General features: G+C 41.4%; 3 protein-coding genes across 3 annotated transcripts; 2 read left to right on the forward strand and 1 right to left on the reverse strand.

Moving 5' to 3' along the window:
• The first annotated feature begins 5,357 nt into the window (after window positions 1–5,357).
• gja9a (gap junction protein alpha 9a) lies at window positions 5,358–7,760 on the forward strand. Its single transcript, XM_014166606.2, has one exon. It carries the CDS (start codon window positions 5,358–5,360, stop codon window positions 6,804–6,806), a length of 1,449 nt encoding a protein of 482 aa, XP_014022081.1. The 3' UTR covers window positions 6,807–7,760.
• Window positions 7,761–7,768: 8 nt separating this feature from the next.
• LOC106582967 (c-Myc-binding protein) lies at window positions 7,769–12,016 on the reverse strand. Its single transcript, XM_014166633.2, has 6 exons — window positions 11,969–12,016; window positions 10,312–10,379; window positions 8,775–8,847; window positions 8,638–8,686; window positions 8,219–8,348; window positions 7,769–8,110 (listed from the first exon to the last, which is right to left on the reverse strand). The coding sequence occupies exons 2-6, from the start codon at window positions 10,324–10,326 to the stop codon at window positions 8,066–8,068; spliced, it is 312 nt and encodes a 103-aa protein (XP_014022108.1). The 5' UTR covers window positions 10,327–10,379; window positions 11,969–12,016; the 3' UTR covers window positions 7,769–8,065.
• On the forward strand, window positions 11,057–24,495 carry rragc (Ras-related GTP binding C). The gene is given in 2 exon segments (NM_001146468.1): window positions 11,057–11,470; window positions 24,242–24,495. Coding segments are annotated over 2 exon segments (201 nt in total). The 5' UTR covers window positions 11,057–11,283; the 3' UTR covers window positions 24,256–24,495.
• The last annotated feature ends 423 nt before the right edge of the window (window positions 24,496–24,918 follow it).

Raw genomic sequence — 24,918 nt, forward strand, 5'->3', positions numbered from 1 at the left:
TGGGCCAGTAGGTAAATGTAATTGATTATTCTGCCAAATTGAACATGAATGAGTGGCAGGTGCTTTGGAAAGCTAGAAAGTGTTTGAGAGAGACAGGGATAGCATTTGAAAGAATGTCTGTGTTTGAGTACTCTGATGAATGATTTTGAGTACGCCATATTAGTTTGAAATGAAACCGGTTTGAAGGGGGAAAAAATCCTGTATGCTATTGGTTGTTCCAATTACTGGTTGTTCTGAAAACAAAACGTAATGTATTTTCACTGCACTTGATACACCACAAACTATAAACAGAGTTTGAAATTGTGGCAGTGTGCATACATTTAACCTGCTAAATATACTGAACAAAAATGGGAGGCAGGCCCACCCACTGGGGAGCCAGGACCTGCCAATCAGAATGGGTTTTTCCCCACAAAAGGGCTTTATTACAAATGTAAATACTCCTCAAATTTCATCAGCTTTCCGGGTGGCTGGTATCGGTAACAATCCCGTAGATGAAGAAGCCGGATGTGGGGGTCCTAGGCTGGCGTGGTTACAAGTGGTCTGCGGTTGTGAGGCTGGTTGGACGTAATGCCAAATTCTCTAATGTGAAGTTGAGGCAGCTTATTTTAGAGAAATGAACATCAAATTCTCTGGCAACAGCTCTGGTGGACAGTCCTGCTGTCAGCATGCCAAAACTTGAGACATCGGTGGCATTGTGTTGTGTGACAAAACTGCATATTTTAGAGCTGCCTTTTATTGTCCCCAGCACAAGGTGCACCTCATGCTGTTTAATCGGTTTCATTTTAGTAATTTAGCAGACGCTCTTATCCAGAGCGACTTACAGTAGTGAATGCATACATTTCATACATTTATTTATTTCCTACTGGTCCCCCGTGGGAATCGAACCCACAACCCTGGCGTTGCAAACACCATGCTCTACCAACTGAGCCACACGGGTTTCTTGATATGCCACACCTGTCAGGTGGATGGATTATCTTGGCAAAGGAGAAATGCTCACAAACAAGGATGTAAAAAAATGTGTGCACAAAATGTGAGAGAAATAAGCTTTTTGTGCGTACGGAAACTTGGAGATATTTTATTTCAGCTCATGAAACATAGGACCAACACTTAACATGTTGCATTTATATTTTTGTTCAGTATAGTTACATTTGTAAATTTAATGTACAGGAATTTGATTATTAGTAATAGAATATAAACCTTGTATCGAGTACTCACACCCATCCCTAATAGACATCAATTGCACATCACACAGATTGGCCAACTCCTATTTATGTTAGTCTACTTGTTGATATACAAAATAACAGACCCACTGTAGGCCAACATGTAACTGCACTGTGCATTGACCAAAGTCGATTATCAAAATCTCATTGACATCTATTCCTTTGGAAATAATGATAGAACGATCTGGTTAAAGGAAAACCACAAAGAAAGTTGTGTTTTCTGATCATGACATGAGACTATATGTAGGCTAATACGTACCATGATCATAACTGCATTTCAATTTGTAACTGCTTTATAAACACTGTTTTATAACTGTTTTCGGGTCGAGTTACAGGACCCAGATTATGCCAACTCCCGGACAAAAAAAACTGATTGCAAGTTTTGAATATACAGTTGAAGTCTGAAGTTTACATATACCTTAGCCAAATACATTTAAACTCAGTTTTTCACAATTCCTGAAATTTAATCCTAGTAAAAATTCCCGGTCTTAGGTCAGTTAGGATCACCACTTTATTTTAAGAATGTGAAAAGTCAGAATAATAGTAGAGATAATTATTTATTTCAGCTTTTATTTCTTTCATCACATTCCCAGTAGGTTGGAAGTTTACATACACTCAATTAGAATTTGGTAGCATTGCCTTTAAATTGTTTAACTTGGGTCAAACGTTTTGGGTAGCCTTCCACAAGCTTCCCACAATAAGTTGAGTGAATTTTGTCCCATTCCTCCTGACAGAGCTGGTGTAACTGAGTCAGATTTGTAGGCCTCCTTGCTCGCACACGCTTTTTCAGTTCTGCCCACAAATTTTCTATAGGATTGAGGTCAGGGCTTTGTGATGGCCACTCCAATACCTTGACTTTGTTGTCCTTAAGCCATTTTGCCACAACTTTGGAAGTATTCTTGGGGTCATTGTCCATTTGGATGACCCATTTGCGACCAAGCTTTAACTTCCTGACAGATGTCTTGTTGCTTCAAAATATCCACATAATTTCCCTTCCTCATGATGCCATCTATTTTGTGAAGTGCACCAGTCCCTCCTGCAGCAAAGCACCCCCACAACATGATGCTGCCACCCCTGTGCTTCACGGTTGGGATGGTGTTCTTCGGCTTGCAAGCCTCCCCCTTTTTCCTCCAAACATAACAATGGTCATTATGGCCAACAGTTTTATTTTTGTTTCATCAGACCAGAGGACATTTCTCCAAAAAATACGATCTTTGTCCCCATGTGCAGTTGCAAACCGTAGTCTGGCTTTTTTATGGCGGTTTTGGAGCAGTGGCTTCTTCCTTGCTGAGCGCCTTTCAGGTTATGTTGATATAGGACTCGTTTTACTGTGGATATACGTAGATACTTTTGTACCTGTTTCCTCCAGCATCCTTCACAAGGTCCTTTGCTGTTGTTCTGGGATTTATTCGCACTTTTCGCACCAAAGTACGTTCATATCTAGGAGACAGAACACGTCTCCTTCCTGAGTGGTATGACGGCTGCGTGGTCCCATGGTGTTTATACTTGCGTACTATTGTTTGTACAGATGAATGTGGTACCTTCAGGCCTTTGAAATTGCTCCCAATGATGAACCAGACTTGTGGAGGTCTACAAATTTTTCTGAGGTCTTGGCTGATTTCTATGATTTTCACATGATGTCAAGCAAAGAGGCACTGAGTTTGAAGGTAGGCCTTGAAATACATCCACAGGTACACCTCCAATTGATTCAAATTATGTCAATTAGCCTAATCGAAGCTTCTAAAGCCATGACATAATTTTCTGGAATTTTCCAAGCGGTTTAAAGGCAGTCAACTTAGTGTATGTAAACTTCTGACCTACTGGAATTGTGATACAGTGAATTAAGTGAAATAATCTGTCTAAACAATTGTTGGAAAAATTACTTGTGTCATGCACAAAGTAGATGTCCTAACCGACTTGCCAAAACTATACTTTGTTAACAAGACATTTGTAGAGTGGTTGAAAAACGAGTTTTAATGACTCCAACCTAAGTGTATGTAAACTTCTGACCTACTGGAATTGTGATACAGTGAATTAAGTGAAATAATCTGTCTGTAAACAATTGTTGGAAAAATTACTTGTGTCATGCACAAAGTAGATGTCCTAACCGACTTGCCAAAACTATACTTTGTTAACAAGACATTTGTGGAGTGGTTGAAAAACGAGTTTTAATGACTCCAACCTAAGTGTATGTAAACTTCTAACTTCAACTGTACCCTTAACATCGGTGGTAAGCAGGTTTGAGCTCAATTCGAATTGAGGCAGTCTATTTAGAAGTAAACTGAAATTCCAATTGAATGATTGAAAAAGGGAATCTATTTTCTGAAGAGGAGAAGCTATTTATATCAAAAGTTGTAAAATGTTTGGATTTTTAAATTCATATCACTTCCTGAATTGACCGACTTCAATTGCCACAAGCCAGAGTAATTGATTTCTTGTAAATGGATAAAAATATTGTCAACTGCCAGAAACAACTTAATTACAGAGGGGAAGCACCAGAGTATGAAATCGGACATGACCTATTGATTGCATTACAAGAGTAAAAAAACCCGATAGATCTGAAAGAGTTGTGGCACAGTGTGCCATAGCGTTATGTTGTTTGGGGGATACCAGAACCAGAAACTGATTTCAAAAGAAACTCCCATCACATTGCCTGTATATACAGTGATCATCAAACATCAGATTAACTGCACCAAACATCTCTCACGGGGGCTATGGAGTCTCCAACAACAGCCTATAGAGTCTTCAGACAGTAGACAAGAGTGAACCTAATAAGTAAGCCATCTGTCCAGTACAACAACTTTCCATGCTTCGCTCTTAGATTCCTGGCTATACATTCAAGCCATACTAGACTGTTCAAATTTAAGTTCAGCTAGTCCTTTAGGAGAAGCCAAATATCTTTTTAACCAAGTACTTTTTGGGGACTAACTCCACTTTCTTTTTTTAAATTAAGGACATATTACTTAACTAACCTATAACCCTGAATCAATAAATGTCAAGCATGAATAGGCTGAAACAATTGCTGTGTGGCTATGATTTATCTTGTACTGTATTGGTAGAACTCTGATTATTGATTTTATCATCTCGCTGACTGACCAGAATCTGGCACTGGCAGCTGTCTCAACTGTTCAGTCGTACGTAGTGTACTGTCCCTATTGCTGGCACTGGCAATCCTGGTAACATTCGGGTCACAGAAGTTCAGGTGATGCGCATCGACAGATGTGGAGGGGGCACAAACGATTTTTTTTAAAGCTTTTTGGTGGCCTCATCGCGGCTGGATGACCCGCAGGGATTTAAATCACCGGCAGTCTGTCCATGCTGCTGCAAGGTAAATGGAAATGACTCTCATTGATTTCTCTCATTGTTTATAAGTTAAATCACCGAGGGGAATGCCTTTATTTTTGGTAAAACAGGACTAATGAAAGGAGCAAGAGAGGAAAATAATAAACATGATGCTAACCGACTGCTTGCTAATTCGTACATTTTGATATTTGCTTTACAAATATCCATATTCATGATACATTTAAAATCTGTCTTCGATGTACATTTCCTTTTTTCCCTGATAAAGGTTTGTTGCAATTCATTATTTGTACGTCAATGACTTAACCATGTTTAGTTTTAAATTATATTTATTTTAATTGGTAAAGCAACCTTTGTGGGATTAAAATAGTCAGTGGAATAATATATTTTTCATAGAGTATTTGTTAATGAAATACAGATTTTAAAACAAACTGCATAGAAAATAACATTTACATTTTACTATGTATTGTTGAAATTACTAGTGTAAGGAATTTAGTTGCCAATTGTTAAATACCAAATTGTGGCTTGAAAGTTGGCTGTATGGTTTATATATAGATATTAATATGAATACATGTCTTATTTCACAACAAAAAATCCTTGGTTTTAGGTAAACCCTAAATGCTTTTCATCATTATTAGGGAGGAATGTCCCTTTATGTCCAATTAGAATTTCTGAGCAATATGTCTGTCCATTGAGGGACCTTAGGCTCAAGAGCCATCCCAAAAGGCAAAAGTTCCATATAGCCTCTTTAACATGACGAAATGATAAAATTGACTCCATCCTCTCTCCGCCCCTGCATTGCCTCCTACTGACAGACACACCGATGCCCGTGTAAAGATGGGGGATTGGAATTTTCTAGGGGGGATATTGGAGGAGGTGCATATCCACTCCACTATGGTGGGAAAGATCTGGCTCACCATCCTATTCATCTTCCGCATGCTGGTGCTGGGTGTGGCGGCCGAGGACGTGTGGAACGATGAACAGGCCGACTTCATCTGCAACACGGAGCAGCCCGGGTGCCGGAACGTCTGCTACGACCTGGCTTTCCCCATCTCCCTCATCCGCTTCTGGGTCCTTCAGGTCATCTTTGTCTCATCGCCCTCGCTGGTGTACATGGGACATGCTCTCTACCGCCTCCGAGCCCTGGAGAAGGAGCGGCAGAAAAAGAAGGTCCTGCTGCGTCGCGAGCTGGAGCTGGTGGACGTGGAGATGGTGGCAGCTCGGAAAACAATTGAGCGAGAGGTGAGGCAGCTGGAGCAAGGCAAGCTCAACAAGGCTCCGCTGTCGGGGTCCCTGCTGCGTACCTACGTGGCCCACATCATTACCCGCTCCGCCGTGGAGGTAGGCTTTATAACGGGCCAGTACATCCTCTATGGCTTCCAGCTCTCCCCTCTCTTCAAGTGCGAGCGTGAGCCTTGCCCCAACGCGGTGGACTGCTTCGTCTCCCGGCCCACAGAGAAGAGTGTCTTCATGGTCTTTATGCAATGCATCGCTGTAGTCTCCCTCTTCCTAAACATCTTGGAGATCATGCACCTGGGCTACAAGAAGGTCAAGAAGGGCATCCTGGACTACTATCCACACTTGCAAGACGAGCTTGACGACTTCTATTCCAGCAAAACCAAGAAAGACTCCGTGGTGCATCAGACATGCATTGCTTCCTCAGGCTGCAAGCCCACCATGGCCTCCGCGCCCAGTGGCTACAACCTCCTACTGGAGCGGGCCCAGGACGGTCACACCTACCCCTCCCTTATCAACGCATCTGCCTTCCTCCCTGTTCAGGGTGAACTGGCTGGTAAACAGAGCGTGGAAGAACAAAAAAATGCTGCACATAGCCCGACAGAGCACAACTCCAACTCCAATAACACCAGCAGTGACAGCCGCTCACCGCCCTGCGACTCAGTGACCCCGCCAAAGCAGGAGGAGCCAGAGGAGTCTGCAGACTCTCCCATGCACCGAAGGGACGCATCTCACGCTTCCTCCTGCCCGACATTGCTAGTAGGTGCCGGAAGGAAAACATGGAGGGTCAACGCTCCCTCAAATTGTTCCACAGTGGTGGAGGGCAAAAGCTCAGACACAGATTCTTATGGGGGTGCTAAGGCCAGTGGTGGGTACCAAGCCCGGACTGCATCGAAATCGGAACCCAAAATGCGTCCCTCCACCCCAGACTCACTGGAGGACTCAAGTTCAGGGTCACAGCATAGTCCCAGACCACCCTCTTCCAATCGCCGACCATCATCCACAAGCAACGCAAGCAGTAGGCGAGCCCCCACAGATTTACAAGTTTGAATACGAAGAGTAAAACCTTATCTTTTATCCCTCGTCAGACAAAAAAACTTCAGTTCAAACAAGGATCAGAAGAACATGACACGAGTTGTGACATTGTGCGAACTGCTTCGGAGGTGGATCTGTTGCAGTAGTCCAGTAAAATGGAATAGATCTGTTTTAGAAGATGGCACCTCTTTGTTTCTGTAGTGTTGATCTCCTCTACGTGGTAGTTTATTTTTGTATTCACCAGCTTCAAAGCCTCTGTCATACTTTGTGATGACGTACGACATAGATCAAACATTGGGTGTGGGGATTTGCTATTGGGAATATTGACCTGCTTTTGAAACTGTTGTGGGTAAGACAGGAAAAAAACAACACAGTACAGATCACACAGCAGTGACACCGTTGAATGCTTTCTGTGTGTTTCGGTCCATTTTAAACACCATAGTTTCTCTCTGAACAATGAAAATATGTCCTAGAACTGCGTTTAGACAGGCAGCCCAATTCAGAATTTTGTTTCATTAATTGGTCTTTTGAACAATCAAATCAGGTCTGAGAAAGATCTGATTGGGCAAAAGACCAATTAGTGGAAAAATATCAGAATTGGGTTGCCTGTCTGAACGCAGCCAAAGCAGCTTATTGACCACTGGAAATAGAGTACATAGTCTAAATAATGTATATTGCATGAAAGACCTAATTTCATACTTATAAAAGCTTCTATCTAGATTTTTATTTTGCATTAACTATGTCCATACTATCATTGTAAAACCATGTATGACGGTTACAATGGCCCTGTTGATGAACTTGTCTCCACGTTCTTTTAGGCACAGCTTTTCTGTTAAGGGTTGTGGGGTATTTCAGTTTCTTATGCATTTCAAGTAACGCCAGCAGAGCCTCTGCGCACACAGTACAAAAGTGATATCATGATGTAAGATTTCTATATTGTAACAAATATGTGAATGTGATTAAAAAGGAAAAGACCATTATGTCACTGTTTGTTTACTAGAGACAAAGCATTGGGGTGCAGTAGGATGAAGTACACTGAAAGCAGAAAAAGGGGGGTTCGCTTTTATGAGAGGGAGGAGACAATCATTAGGGACAAAAGCTATTAGATTTCAATATATCAAATATACAAAATAAGTTAAATATTTAAACATAGTATAAAGAAAATAAAAAGAACAGAGGTGCATAAACTCCCTTGCCTCCCGTTGTTGGTTTTGGCTTGCCATAAAAAAATCGTAGTTTCTAACAAAATGACTTCAATAAAGCCGAGTCACTTTTTATTCGGCAGCGCCATCCTCTTGCGTAGGCTCATAGCGCTGAAGCTAAGGAAATGTGTAAAAACAGAGATTTGATGAATTAGTTATGAAAAGTTCAAGCCCATCATATATAGATCAACATACTCAATGAAAAATAATCATAGGCAGGCCTACCCTGTTCTTGAGGTCTTTGTTTTCCTCCGCCAGCAGCTCACACCTCTGCCTCATGTCTCTCAGCTCCTGCTGGAGTGCCTCAGTGTCTGCAGACTCCTGGCCAGCCACACCCAAGTGCTGCTTGAGGAAACTGGATCTTGTTAAAGAAATTAAATTCATTCTCAACCTCGTTGCCATTGAAAATGTGTCATTTTAATATTTTAGAAAAGCATCCCATCACGATCTGTGAGAGTCTACACTTGTTCTGTCTGTGTGAGCACCTCAGGTTGCTAGAACCTAAAGGCAACAGAAAGGTCAGATTCTGAATGGGAGGAGGGGTCTCTGACGTTTCATAGCCTTCCAAAAACATAGCTATGCATGTCTACATTATGTAGGACATATTCATTAGAAAAACAGAAAAAACATGTTTAAAAGGATACTCAAGGGCATTGTTGGGTTTCTCCGTCTCTTCATACAATGCCACCAGCACTGCAATAAGGAAAGGCACAAGCCGTTTTCATAATTTGCATAGGTCAAATAAGTAACAATTAAAGTTCATGAAATGTTATAAACACACCACTGGTGAGGCTGTCAAGGACACCAGCCTTCTCCAGGTATCTCCGAAAATGCTCTCGTTTGGACTCTGAAGCCTGTGGACACATTGGGATTGAGACAAATGATACTTCCAATTCATTCAGGGTTCAGTAATTAGCTAGTTCATCCATCATGCTGCTTGATGTTTGCTGCCACCATTTTGCCCAAGAAAGGGAAGGAACAAGGCCCTGTGCATTCATACCTCCCTTGATGTAATCACTGTTAATAAAACATAATTGGACAGGTGGAAGCAAGGGCGTCACCACATGGCCTTCACCTTATTCCATCAAGGAATCTAATTATAGCTTATTGACACTAGATTGCAAAAATGATTACAGCCTTCCTTACAGTGTATTGGGGGGGGGGAAAAAAGTCATCCAAATTGAGTATTGTACCTTGGTAATAAACGAACTAGCTACAGGTTTAGCTAGCCAGCCAGTAACGGACTAAACTCCATGGTGAAGTTTGTTTCTGATGAACTTCACTGAGTGTAGCCGAGACCAGGCTTTGTGGAATCTAGCTCAGACTACATCGATTCGCCCAAGGTCAATACTTTAAATGATAAAACTTGTACCCATGTTTGCGTGCCTTTTTTGCTGAAATCCACACTTTTTCAATAGACGTTAATCATATACAACCACCGACTTTGCTCACCGCTCTAAAATGGCAACTAATCGCAAATGCGCATGTGCCAATTTAATATCAACAAGGAAACAGTCGGTGATGGTATCAATATGAAGATAAACTAAAACTGCTTCGTCAATACAAAAACCCATCACAAGGTAGGCGACTTCATGGAGACGTTGGCTAGCGAAGCTCATGCGTAGAAACGCGTCATCGGGTCGAACGGTCGTCTCGTGCTGAACTGCGCATGTGCAATCCGTCAAACCAAAAGGTACTCCTTCGATATAAAGTTGTTTGTCAGTTTGTAACTTTCACGAAATTAGAGTAATAACATGTTCAACTACTTAAGACATTGGCTCGAATCCAGGTTGTGCATTCAGATTATGAAAATTAACAACTAAGGGAAACATTTTCACTTATCTCATTGATTTCTCAAACACCAAACCCCGGCCTAGTCTGCTTCGCAAGCTTTCTCGGAAGTCTCGCGATGTTGCGCCTCTGGGTTTGGAAACTGATTATACCTGTGGTATTAGATTACAGTTTCTTGAAAAAGTATGATTTCAGCAAACAAAGGGCACGCAACTACAGAGGGCAAACATAGGTACAATGTGGCCGTTTCATAATTGACATTTTTTTTTTAAAGTAATTGACCTTGAGCGAATCGATGTAGTTGGGACTACATTCCACAAAGCCTGGTCTCGGCTCCACTCAGTTGGTGAAGTTTATCAGAAATGTCCTTCACCATATAGTTGACTCCTCTACCTATCCAGCTAACTAGCAAGTGTGTGACGCGCTATGTTACATCTGGGAAAACTAAGCTCTCCTGGTTGTGGAAACCATGCCATTTTTGTATCGTTACTCACGCCAATGTAAAACATGATATGCAGTCCACTTACTCTGTAGTGTGCCATTATGAAGTTGACGTTAAACCTTGGCTTTACTGCTAACTGACGACTCTCACAGCCTGCAACAACAAGCAAGTTTCCCTGGTAGCCGTGAATTCAATACAAGCACGCTCGTGCTTAGAGCATGCGCAGTGTAGTTTATTGAAATACTTTCTGTACGGTCTTTTTCTGCCCTCTGCTGGTGATTTTGTAGACTTCACACAGACAGTTTTACACTTTATATTTTGATTGAATGTGGATTCATTCCACAGATGGAAAACAATACTGGAATGAAATTGATTGTATAATTTTACTATGAATCAAAGGGATACGTCCATCGTGAGTTGACCCCCCTTAGTCAAAACAAAATAAATCAGTAAAAACTATACATTTCCAGCCAAAATAACTCCAGCTGAAAGGTCACAAAACAAGCATGTGCACTAGCAGAGATACGGTATATAATGACGAGATGCTCTTGTCTCCGCACTAACTAGCGGGAAGACATACGGTCTGCTTATCGGTCTCATTTGAGGTATAAATTAAGTTCGGTCTGCTTATCGCTGTATTCCCGCAGGGACAGATTGTGAAGGGAGTGGACCCTCTCGCTTTGTTTCGTCCTCTCTGGCACTAGCCTACTTGGTCAGCTGACTGCAAAACATCTGACAAGGGAACAACCAGTCTCGACAGATTGACACCCTGGTTAACCAACTATTATTCGCATCCTATGTACATCGTCCAATTAGATTCGGAGGTGGTTGAAGAGCAGGGTTTTCGGCGAAAGGGAAACATAGGGGACCCGAAGATCTAAAGGAGAATATTACAACACACTCTGGATTTGCAAGTAACATTGGCATTATCGATGCATTTAAACTGTATTTTACGTTTTATCGGCGGTGTGGAAGGATTTGTCGGTAAAAGCAGGACTGCGTAAAACTAATAGGGTGAGGGGGGGGGATTGGGGGAAGCGAGCGTCGTCGGGTCAAAATGTCGATTCAGTACGAAGTGGAACCGCTGGCAGACAGCTACGGGGTAGCGGACTCGTTTCCCAAAGATTTTGGCTATGGAGAAGAGGAGGCCGACATCGAGGATAGCCCAACTCCATCTGACAGCAAACCTAGAATTCTGTTGATGGGTTTGCGAAGAAGTGGCAAGTCGTCAATACAGAAGGTAGGAACGATCTCGGCGGACATGATTCATCTGTCTTTACATAACGCCTTATTTTAGTTTAATCAGTAACTATAGCTATCATTGCCACAACTTCTAAACATTCCTGAGGTTAATATAGTAACATGCATCCACTCTGAACGTCAGACCTTACTTCTATGTCAAAGACCAGTTGTCATCCTGGTCTGGATAGCAAGTTACTGCTACATGACAAGCAAGCAAACACGTTAGTATGGCTAGCATCTACAGAGATGGTCTGGTTTAAAAACTCCGTGGTGTTACATTCTTTCTAGGCAGTGGTGTAAAAATACTTGGTTTCTAAAGTAGTTTTTTGTGGTATCTGTACTTCTGAATTTATATTTTGGATTACTTTTACTTCACTACATTCCTAAAGAACATGAATGTACTTTTTACTCTAACGTTACATTTTCCATAACACCCAATAGTACTCGTTACATTTTGCATGGCTAGCAAGATTGGAAAATGGTCCAATTCACGCACTTACCAAGTGAACATCCTTCTTCATCCCTATTGCATCTGATCTGGCGGACTCACTAAACACAAATGCTTCGTTGGTAAATGTTGTCTGAGTGTTGGCGTGTGCCCCCTGGCTATCCTTAAATAAAAAATGGTGCCGTCTGGTTTGTTTAAATATAGGGAATTTGAAATGATTTTTACTTTCAATACTTAAGTATATTTTAGCAATTGCATTTACTTTTAAATATTTAAAACAAAATACTTTTAGACGTTCACTTTTAACGTTTAGTTGAGTAATTTTCTATTAAGGTATCAACTTTTACTCAGGTATCACAATTGGGTACCTTTTCCACCACTGTTTCTAGGGAGGTTCAGCCAACTATTTCAATTGATGTTAGCTTTCTGAGTTAGCTAGTTGGTTCCGCCAACGAGTGCAAACAATATACAATTAATTCAACCGTATTTATGTAAAACATTTTCTAGGTAACTTGTTAATCATTTATCAGGTGAAAGCATGTTTCTTGCTCAGCACTCGTGTGTGCGCGGTGTCATCACCTGTATGGATTGGGCATGTGACTGTCTGTCTAAAATCCCTTCTCTGGCGCTCCCAAATCTGGACAGACACTCTCAATCAACATTATATTGCTAAACCACCTCACTCATGACAGCACAGATACAGCCACACATTTTGCAAGTCATGTCACTAATATGGTGCAATAAGTATGCTCTTTCCAGGAAAATGCAATTCATTCTAGATGCACCATATAACTTGACTCATCCCTGTTTGCCAGTTTTAGATGATTTATCATAGATGTAGTTGTTTTGTAGCAGACATTTTGGTGTTCTCGCTAAGATATTGGGGGCAATGCACTCACCCATTTGATACAGGGAGGAAGAAATCCTATAACCTGAAATGAATCTAAAAGTATTTCTGCTTCAGTAGTAGACACAGCTTCAATAAAACAGTTGCTTTCAAACTAAGGATTTTGTGTCTAATTGAGGTAAATAAGTAATTCTGCTCATAGATTATGCATGTATGAACTACACATTGACACATCCAGCCCAAGGTGGGAGGTTTAAATAAAATACTTTTAGTCATCAAAGTACCGGAGCATGTCTTTTTAACGGCGCGAAACTATTTAGTTACATGGCTTATTTGTGTTCTTCTCATATATTTTAATTCGTAGACTATGGTTGTGCAGTGCTACACTGTTGTTGAAGGCACATCTAAATCCATGACCCTAAGTGCTGAGCCGACGAGAACTTTCTTCCCTTTAGCCTCTTGCTAGTCCAGAAACATGTGCTTTGGCTTTTCCTCCGGTAGTAGTGACCCTAGGTACGTGACGGAATAACAAACTCTCAAAATGGAGTGTCTCTCTTTGATATTTTGAGAAGGAAGCAGTAGGTCTAGGTGTGGTCATTTTGTCTTAACAGCACGATGTCTAATTTCCTGTTTCAGGTGGTATTCCACAAAATGTCTCCCAACGAGACCTTGTTCCTGGAGAGCACCAACAAGATCTACAAGGACGACATCTCCAGTAGCTCGTTTGTCAACTTCCAGATCTGGGACTTCCCGGGTCAAGTGGACTTCTTCGACCCCACCTTTGACTACGAGATGATTTTCAGAGGCACGGGGGCTTTGATATTCGTCATTGACGCACAGGTGAAAAGATTGTGTTTTTAATACACGTTTCCACTCAATGGTTGACTTGCTTACTGACATGTTGAACAACATAATTGACAAATGTCTGATCCCATAGAATTACTAGAAAGGGAAAAAGCCCTTCAGACCACAGCATTTTAACAGAATACTCATGTCATGGGTAATGTCTGAACCTGTTCTATGGTCTTTAAAATAAATTAAATGTATTCAAACTGACTAAACTGTATAGTTTATAAACTTAATTAGTGTTTATAGAGAAGTGGATGATATAAGCGTATTCTACATTACTTCTACTCTGCAGCACAGAATTAGCTTCTAATGTTGAAACGTTAAGTGACCCACCGCTTCAAAGACAATTGATTGTCAGTCGTTTTCCCAAGACGGTGCACATTTTTATCCTAACTGCTGGAACAAAGTGATCTCAACCATTATCTAAATCAAAGCTAATTTAATCAGGTAGTCCACAGTTTATCTCAATTTAATGATCACGTTGAAAGGAGTTCTCAGAGTCACTACATGTCTATCTTTTCAACAGAATACGAAATTGAGCGTTTCTCATTGTACTTGTCCAGGTAGTCCCTCCCTGTTTCACTCCGTTCTTCCGTTTGTTGTCTAATGAACTAGGGGTGTGGAAGTTAAAACGTTTAAACGAAATTGGGATCTTTAACGTTACGAAAAATCCCTAACCGAAAAACAATATATTACATTTTTTACTGAGATGCAGAAAGTAAACAGCATAGTAGGTCAGTTTCCGCAACAACTAGGAGGGTTGAAACGCGAGGATCAACTTCTCAGCTGTTTTGGTGCCCTGGCTACCTCGCTGTGAACCGCATGTGAAGTGAACCCGTGCACATGTGCATATACTGTGTGTGACTGTGAGAGCGAAGTGTTGCATCTCGCTCAATATCCTAGCCTATTCATTGATAGGCCCTGCTTTACTGAAGTTGCGACACATTGCAAGCTCAGAAATTGTGAGATGCAGCATTCCATTGCAAAAGACCGCTTTTAATTGCCGATAGATAGGCCAAGTGCACGGTTCTGACTCTGTTGACTGACCTGCCTATATTATGCCCTTCACTCCGTCCCTCACTAGCACGCTATGAAAGATGCAAGTGTTTGTATTTTCGGAGGAACGGCAACTAATCAGCCTCCTCCGTTCCAAAAATACTGAATCTTAGGAGTGGATTTGTAGCTGAATCGAATCTTGACACTCAGAAAGGGGAGTCGACGTGGAAGGAGTCAAGGAATAAATTATTTTGGAGTTGACTATCCACCACTACGTCATCACGTTAACAGTTCGTAAAAAGGCAAGCGACAGCAGTGAAGTCCTGTATGGCAACACTTTGAGAAGGAAATGCAAACTTTTCATGGTGGAATTGAGGTACAGTTATATATTTTTTGTTAACGGACCCCCCCCTCTCAACCTTAAAGGGATAATCCACCCTAAACCACTAATTCCTATTATTATCAATATTTTTTTGTGAACAAATGTTTAATTTTGTCGTTGTAAGGTTGGTAGTAATGTGAAAATTGTTGTGGAAATCTGCGGCGCAAGTCAACTACAAAACTCACAATGCAATACTCTCTCTGGGCTGGCTAGGTAGCTAGCTAACATAGCTACACACAATGATACCAAAGTCAATATCAGCATGTGAAGTAGCTTGCTGTAAAATTGCCTAAAACGGCACTATCAATTTAGGAGTCTCTCACCGAGGTGAGTGAGTACAGAGTACGTTGCTATAGCAATGACGGCCTTTTCCCACGTTTCCAATAGGCACACAGGGCGCATTGCAATATAGTACTTGAAGCAGAAACTGACTTGAATAAATTTGGTTCACGGTTTAGATTGAGCACATCTAAGCGAAAAACAGTATATACTTTGTTATGACGATTTAAATGAATGTATGTGTTCTAGACAAGTATGCCCATACCATCTATTGGCTGATTTGGCGATCTGGAGTGCAGGTAGGCCTAATTGTTTTAAAAGCATTATGAAATGTCATAGTTTGTTATCCCATATCTCCAGTGACGAGAACCATGTAGCTATGACGCGTTCCTACACGATTTCCTGAGTTCAGACGGACCACTTAGAAGTTAAATCACTGGGGGGAATTGTTATTTTACCCACTGATAGAACATAGGCTTTCACCAAATTGAAAGAAGTTTCATGATTCTTATTTCTGGGGGTGGATTATCCCATTAATGCTGTCAATTATCTGTGAGGTGTAACTAGATTGTAACTACGTAACGTGTCCTAAGTGTTGTATGTCCAACAAACCTACTGTATCATTTTGCCAGTTTATTTAGATTTTCCTGCTGAGTTAAATTGAGGATGTGTTTGTACAAGCCACTGTACCGAGGCAGAGTGGCACTCCATATCTCACTAACGTTCAGTATCTCTCAGTGCAGATGCAGAATTCGCAAGGAAATAAATTGGCAGGTTTGCTCAACACGTCATTTTTGCAGTGGGACTTTGAGATTTTGCAATCTGAAGCATTGTGATGGTTATGTTAATCTTCGATTGCTTTAATCTCAAAAGTAGCCTAATTCTCCAGGAATTCTGTCTAACTCCCCCCACCACGGGGACTGTAACAAGTAGGATGTCGGGGATTGCAATTTGGCATAGGGGATTGCGTTATGCGTGTTGGATAGTATGGAAATGTGCATGCAGGCAGCAAGATGCATGTAGTCTACTTTTTAGGCACACTTGTACACTACTTTTTGTTTTAAGCCACCTTTTCTAAGGATCTATGTCTCTCTGTGTGTCTCGGTCTGTCTGTCTCTGTTTGTGCGCGTGTTCTTCTTTTTGTCTTCTTTCTGCCCAGGATGACTATGTGGAGGCGTTGGGCAGACTCCACCTCACCGTGTCGCGGGCCTACAGGGTCAACCCTGAGATTAACTTTGAGGTGTTCATCCACAAAGTGGACGGCCTCTCCGACGACCACAAGATCGAGACCCAGAGGGACATCCACCAGAGAGCCAACGACGACCTGGCAGACGCCAGCCTAGAGAAGCTTCACCTCAGGTAGATCCACAACACTCACCCTTTAAAGGGATAGTTCAAACAAAAATCTAACCATCCCTTTAATCCTCCCCTTTTGAGTTTACAGTATGCCAAGGGAAACGCATTGAAAACCTACAGAAAGAGCAGCTACACTAAATTAATTAGCCTTCTCAGCTTATTGCCTTGCTATTGTTGGTTAGTATTCTATTGGCCTAATTCTGCTTTTCTACTGTTCAAACCAGCAATGACCTCATGGGAGTTCAGTTGATGTGCATTTGACTAAAATGCTAGCAGTTTTAGCATTGGTCAGCCATCTTTTTTTCACAGCAAGCTAGTCATCTGTGCTACCAAGTCATTTGTTGTGACCTCTGTCACTTTATTTTCTAAATAGTAGGATAGGTTTTGGAATCTGACTGAATCAAATCGCACTTGCGATTCCACTGATATTGATACAGTGAAAATAGCTTCAGGTAGTTTCATGTTAGTGTCAGCCTAGCTGTTATAGCACGACTCCCTCTCTTTGCATAAAGAAGGTTGGGCAGTTTATTTAGGCTTGTAAGATTGGGTTCTCAGAAATGACTTGCCTTACACAGCACTTGGATGAAAATATTTGATAATAAAAATATTTTGCCCCACGTGATGTGGGGCAAAACACATCCCTTGTTTTGGTCCAACATTTGACGGTGATTTGGGGCAATAACATATGAATGACAAGCACACTTGTCAGTGTGTGGGCCTGGATCATAGGGTTTGCTTGTATACTTCCAGTACATGGTTGTCATACTCTTAACGCATAAACACCACAGCAAGTGTTCATGGTGCAAACTGTCTATGTTGAAGGGTTCCATGTAGCCTATATATCATGTACCGTTATGCTCCTACTGCCTTCAGTGTTTGCTATTTTCTCTTTTGAAGTTGAAACTTTAGCCTCAAATTTGAACTCTGCTGAAATTGTTGTTTTCGATAGGGATATCATCACATGCCCTGATGATCATTTCCCAGATACAGGCCTAGGCCCTTCATACATTAATGATACTGAGCCTAGCAAGTCGTTTTATGAACAGACAAACCGGTTCAAACACGCTCTGCAGATTTTCAGTACTAGGTCTTTCAATCGGCTGTGTGCTTTTCCTTTCTTGAGATGTAGGCCTATTTTATGGAAGGTGAGATTGCTGTTGGTGCACGCCAGACAGTTGGATCAATGGTGGATTTATAGTGAAGCTGGGAGGAGGGATGTCGTGTTGTGTTGAGTTGAGATGTGTTCTGTTCTCTGCACTGCAAAGACATCTCTGTGTGAAGTCTGTAGCCTCTCTTCTCTAGGGCCTTTGGTTCTGTTGGGTAGAACTGCACTCCTTAAAGTTTCCCAATTTTCTATTTGGAACAATGAAGTTACTATCACTACAATTATTTATAGAATTCCTTAAAATGTTACGCTACCTTAATGCTTTTTAATACATTGCTAATATTTTTGTTTCTGCAGTTGGACTGTCCCAAATTCTAGCATCATGGTCATTATTAGGTTATAGCTTATCTTTGTGTGTTTCAAAGCTGAGAAATGCTTTCACTTTCTAATGTTCCCTACTGTTTTGTGACATGATCCAGTCTCACTTTGTGTTTTTACTTGAACTGCAGAGCACGAGGAACTAAGTTATCAAATCAGTCCTAACCTGTGCAAACCTATAGCTAACTTCCCTTTCTTTGATATATCTTTCAGTTTCTATTTGACAAGTATCTATGACCACTCAATATTTGAGGCCTTCAGTAAAGTGGTCCAGAAGCTTATCCCACAACTGCCGACACTGGAAAACCTTCTAAACATCTTTATATCCGTAAGTACCAAATTCCCTCTTGATTTAGTTCTTTCTGTTCGATTTGAAGGCATTTTTTTGCATTTCTTTCATTCATTTGACCTGGGTCGGATTCATTAGTGAACACCATAACAAAACATTTTGCAACGGAAAACGGAAACTGTTTGTCATTGGACAAGTTCAGCAAGTCCATCCCTGCTAGTTGGCTGTACCTGCACCAAAACTCTGTTTTTTAAAAATGTTTTCAGCACTTTTATTGTCCCTCTGCAGCAATATGTGTGGAACATCGAGTCGCAATAAAATCCCAGTATCAAACCGCAATTCATATAGAATCGTGAGAATTGCAATACATATTGTATCGGCACCAAAGTATTGTGATAATATTGTATCATGCGTAGGGCTGTTGCGGTGACCGTATTACCGCCACACCGGCAGTCATGAGTCCTGACCGTGGTCAAATTCCACGTGACCGTTGGGTCACGGTAATCCAAGTCGCTAACTACCATCAGGTCCTAACGGCCTGGTACACGGGGCTCTATTGTCCCTCTAACTAACCACTCTGACATCAATGCAAATACCATCGAAAATCACATCAAACACTTTTCATCAAAACGGTATCATGCTCACCTCAGCGTGATGGATCAATTTGAAGAAAGAAGTTCAACAACAGGTTGAAACTGAGTGGGGAAACATGGTCGTTGTGGATGTTGTTTCAAAGCCTTAACGCCACGAAGTGGACAACGCTTTCTAAGGTGATGATTCATTCAAAACACACATACTATATATGAGCCCGAAAACCCCCAGAAATAAAATAATGATTGCCGTTATACAATACATAGCCTACCGCATATTACGCATGGCAGAAAAACATGGAGAGGGAAAAAAACGGATTTTAGTTGTCTTTGGTAGATAATTGCTCTAGCCTGTACTCTAGTGTGGACTGTATTATTATGCATACTGGATGGACTGGTTACCTTATGCTACGCTCCAAACGTTCTATCCGTGAGTCTGGGAGAGAACGTATAGGTCTAGGCGACGTTGTTGGTGTGTTGATTGTGCAGGGTGGCTTATAGAGTTAGACTACAATTTATAGTGCATTTGTATAGCCTGGCAATAGGGAATTGTTTTATATTTTCCAAATCAATAGGCTGACACATCACCTTTTTAGCTACAGAATATCTCACCACTGTGCGTTTCCATCTCTCCTCTCCTCACTCAATTTCCCAAATTGAAGCACTGGGTAACTGCAGTAAAAACTGTTGGGAAATCGACCTCCATTTGCGATTCGAGTGCATCCCCTGTTCCTGCCCATTTGATAATGGGCCATCATGCAGCCTATATATGTTTTGATTTCTAAGACATTCTAAGGTTTGTATACATTCACCACTGAAGTTGCCAAATAACTCTGAATCGAGCGTATTAGACCTGTTTCAAATGATCACTTTTACGCTCAACATAGCCACTTCAAATGTGTACTCACTTTGGAATGGGATAAATATCCTTTCTGTTTTATTCAGCTAAGTTCAATTCTATTCTTCTTGGTATTAAATCATATAAAAGAATGGCACTGGACTTATGAGCATATCATGTCTACTAAATGAACAAGCCTATGGCATGGCACATAGCCAGATAACATACAGGAGGCCAACTCCTATACAGGAGGCCAACTCCTATACAGGAGGCCAACTCCTATACAGGAGGCCAACTCCTATACAGGAGGCCAACTCCTATTCAGGAGGCCAACTCCTATTCAGGAGGCCAACTCCTATTCAGGAGGCCAACTCCTATTCAGGAGGCCAACTCCTATTCAGGAGGCCAACTCCTATTCTGTCCTTCTGAAATACATTTTCTTCATGTCATAATGTTTCTTTAGACCTGCCTAAAATAAATCATGGATTCGTTGTGAGGGTGTGTCTTCAATTGATTTATTAGACTTTTTAAAATGTAGACGTTCCAAAGGCGGTCATCAGTGGCTTGTTTGCGTGCAGGCCTGGACATGCTAAACGTGTTTCTGTTCATTAACGGTCAATTACCGCGGGACCGGAAGTCTTTTGCATGACAATAACCGTCTGACAAAATTTCATGACCGCCACAGCCTTTACCATGAGGTCCCTGGCAATTCCCAGCCCTGCCTTAGCAGAAATGGTCTCTGGTGTGTGAGTCACAGTGTGACGTGTGTCGTCGTCGTCATCATCGCCAGCCCTGATGACTCTTTCATGCAATGCTTTTATAGTTGTTGTATAAGACCAACCTTCCATACACCGAAGTCTCTTCAATCCCGGTTAAAATACATGTACGCTAAGCCACCGCAGTTTTGCATTGGTAAATAAAGTATGTCCTTTTTTTTATCTTCGGAGCTCAATAATTCATTTGGAAACCCTTGAAACCTTTGCTGTTGACATGACCTGAAAGATAGCTCTGAGAGATTTCTGCCAAGCTAGCTTTTAGGAGTACCAAACGGCCACTGATGCCGTTTCTCTGCCCTTCCTCCCCGGTACTTCTCATCTCCCTTTTTCCCCTCCTTCCGTCCTCAGAACTCGGGCATAGAGAAGGCCTTTCTGTTTGACGTGGTCAGTAAGATCTACATCGCCACAGACAGCAGTCCGGTGGACATGCAGTCTTATGAGCTGTGCTGCGACATGATCGACGTGGTTATAGATGTCTCCTGTATCTATGGGTTAGTTCCCTTTTTTTAACTGAATTCCTGTCAGATATGTGTAGTTTACAGCTGTGTGTTTTGTGGTCATTTTTTTGACAACACTTTCCTACAAGCTGACAAGTATAAAGTCATACTTTTACAACTTGTTATAAGCATGTATGAGGAGTTTCATGTCTTGTTATAAAGTTTGATATGTTAGGTCTCTGTATCAAACACGTCTTCAATTTGAATAAGTTCCTTACACTGACTGTTTTATATTGTGTGTGTTATTCCAGTCTGAAGGAGGACGGCAGTGGTAGTGCCTACGACAAGGAGTCCATGGCCATCATCAAGCTGAACAACACCACAGTCCTCTACCTGAAAGAGGTCACCAAGTTCCTGGCACTGGTCTGCATCCTCCGAGAGGAGAGCTTTGAGCGCAAAGGCAAGCCATCCACCCCAGCATTTCCTCATTACTGCATTAAGCTCTCTCTCAATAGCTGCTGACCCATTATCGTTCAGTCCAGTGTGACTTCACTCCCACAAGCGCAAAATGCAGACATGTCAATGGAAGGAAGTAATCATGTCTTGAGTCAATTGAATTTCAAGCTTCTCAGGCGATAGCATGCATTTTAAGTGGTTTAGTTATTCTTTGCCATTGTTTTTGTAAATGTTCTTCACACTGGGCGTTATTGGTTTATCTTGATAGGGTGATATTTTATTCATGTTTTCTTCTTTGTTTCAACAATACATGACTTATGGAGTAATCGACTGAGTGATATTCAATGTCTCTTTAAGGTCACGGAATTGAAAATAGATTCATACCTTCCTCTTATTGACACGTATCTCTCCCCAGGCTTGATAGACTACAACTTCCACTGTTTCCGGAAGGCCATCCACGAGGTGTTTGAGGTGGGCGTTTCCACACCGTGGACAGGCTCCCAGGCGGCCGGCACGCCCTGCACCAAGGCTGTGACACTCAACGGCACGCCCCGGAGCACTGTCTAAACACAGACAGACAGACCGACGGAGAGATGATAGGAAAGGACAGAAAGATCTAAAATAAAGATGGGGAAGGATCGTGCAGAGAAGACTAATGGATTGGGGTTTTCAGTAAACCAATCATATCTCTCGCACCCAGATCCTAAAAATCACAGGAAGAGGACTAGAGCTAAAAATTCAAATGAAGAGTCAGGGCTGAACCTTAAGCTCAGAGGGTAAGGAGGACTGCGAGCTTACAAAGCTAGGATGGAAGGGAAACTAAATGCAGAGATACCAGGAACATTCATACATTTTGTGGGAATGCAAGGCATTGTTTTCCACTGTTCAGCACGAAAACAGCGAAATGAAAGTCCAACTGGACTGGTATACACAAGCAAAAGCGTATTTGGCATTGGGGAACTTTCAGTGACATAGGCCTCACGTGCTGCAAGTCCCAAGAGCCCTGAGGAAGCTTGGTAATATCGTTGTCTGTTTTAGCTGCTGGTTCATCCATGTGAAGAAGTACTTTAAAAAAAAAGAATATGAAACATTGATGTAACCCTCGATAAGGACAAGAAACTGCAAAGGCTGTATGGGGATCAGTTTAGTTGTGTAACCCTGTGCAGACTTATGGGTCGAAGTCTCTAAGAAATGCTTGGTGTTTATCCAAAACGCACATAGTAACACTTTCTCAAGGCCTTACTTAGATTGAGCTTGCCTGTTGCAAGCTTTCTCTCACTACTCACTTGCCTGTATGCTGCCCAAGACATTGCTTCTGGTTTCAATAATTCTGAAGAAAACAGGGTTCCTCAGAGGGCAAAAGAGATTGTAGTGTCCGCATTTTTCTGCATCTGTTCTGCGTGTGTGTGTCCGGAAAAGAGGATAGTTGGTGTTTATGGGTTCATGACTGCCCCATGTTGATTTGCCAGTGTAGGCCCTATGCTCAAAGTTGCTGACGTGTCATACTGTATAATGCTATGCCATGTTGGAAAACTGAGGTAAAAAATAAACCTGTTACCAGCTGTTTGATCAGTGATGCTTATAGATTCTGAAACAACATTCTAGATTCTAACTACAATTTGTTGCAGTTGGATATCTGATTCATTAGAATCTTGCACGGACAAAATATTCTAAATATAGTCTTCTGGAAATACCCCATTGCACTGGCTTATTTTCTTGGCTATCAAATGAGGTATGGAGTACAAGCACATTCTAGATATATATATCTCCCTTATGCATAAAGTAGTCAGTTTAGCCATATTTTCTGACACCCAATCGTAATACTGCCCCGCATGAATGCTTGTCATAGACCAAATGCTACTAACAGCCAACCAACTATGCCAATCTTCAACTAATGTGGGAAACTCCTACATGTATGACGTCACACGTTCTTTGAGCGTGACCCTTTACCGAGCAGGTGGAGTCCGATGCCATTAGGAATTAGCTAGTCTGGTCCCAGATCTGTTTGTGCTGTCTTGCCATAGCGTGACCATGAATAAAATAGTTGGCAAGACGGCATAAACAGATCTAGGAACAGTCTAACTTGGAAAGGTCTCTGATGGGATCTGTACATTCCGGTTGTGTGGCATATATCGACATATCGTTTTAATGATGGTTATGATAATGATAAACAGAATGGTGGCAATTAAATGCCGGTCACCACGTCTTCAAACCCTGCCTTACGTGATTAGTCGATTCATTCAGTCATCCCCCATCGCACCGTCTGGCACGTATAGGACAGAAACAACGACTTTGGAAATCTTCTCCACTGTGCTTTAGCTCTGCAGATGTTGGACAGCATTTCGGTGTCTATATTAGGTCAGTCTCAGAGTCACAAGGAGTTGGGCCATTGCTTCTTGTTTGTCTGAGGTGGTTGGGGTTGAATGCATTAGGCCAACAGATGTGGAGTGTTCTTCGCAGACAAGTTCTGTGGAAGGTGAATTGTTTGTTCAGGTCCAGTTCAGTCACTTCCCGGCACTCTGTATCATATAGAACAACACTGGTGGATTTAGAATTTGGTCTTTGTGCTATTATCTTCACGTACACATTTGTTGGAACTTTGTGAAGGTTTCACTTTAGCTGAGGGTTCTGTTCAAGGACTCTCAGTTTTATCACAGCAATCCACACGCAAAACAAGAAACGCAGCATGAAGCCAATAGGAAAACCCATTCCAAGCATGTATGCAATAATGTGTCGTCAAGCTAAATTATTCTCAACATAACATTGCTCATTGTATTTCACTGTGGGTAAGGGAGACCAGGTCTAACAATGAAAAATGAATCCTGGGGGAAAAAAATGACCAAATTGCATTATTCTGCCCTGAATGAAAGAAAGATGTTTTTTTGCCTGTTTTTGTTCATTCGATTTTTGCAAATAGTAGACATTTGGGACTATAGTAAATCCACTGTTGTCAGTTCTGCCAAAGTTTTTATCATTCACATGAAATAAACACTTGCACATCAAAAGCACATGTTTCTGGTTTTACTTGATGTTTTAGGACATTAGGTACACTACCGTTCAAAAGTTTGGGGTCACTTAGAAATGTCCTTGTTTTTTGGGGGGGAAAAAAGCTACTTGTTTTGTCCATTTTAAAGCAATATCAAATTGATCAGAAATACAGTGTAGACTTTGTTAATGTTGTAAATGACTATTGTAGCTGGAAATGGCAGATTTCTTTTAATAAAAAAAATAGAAAATGTTTTTTTTTTTTTTATGGAATATCTACATAGGCGTACAGAGGCCCATTATCAGCAACCATCACGCCTGTGTTCCAATGGCATGTTGTGTTAGCAAATCCAAGTTTATAATTTTAAAAGGCTAATTGATCATTAGAAAACCCTTTTGCAATTATGTTAGCATAGCTGAGAACTGTTGTGCTGATTTA

Source organism: Salmo salar, chromosome ssa02, assembly GCF_905237065.1.
Source record: "Salmo salar chromosome ssa02, Ssal_v3.1, whole genome shotgun sequence".
Taxonomy (NCBI): domain Eukaryota; kingdom Metazoa; phylum Chordata; class Actinopteri; order Salmoniformes; family Salmonidae; genus Salmo; species Salmo salar.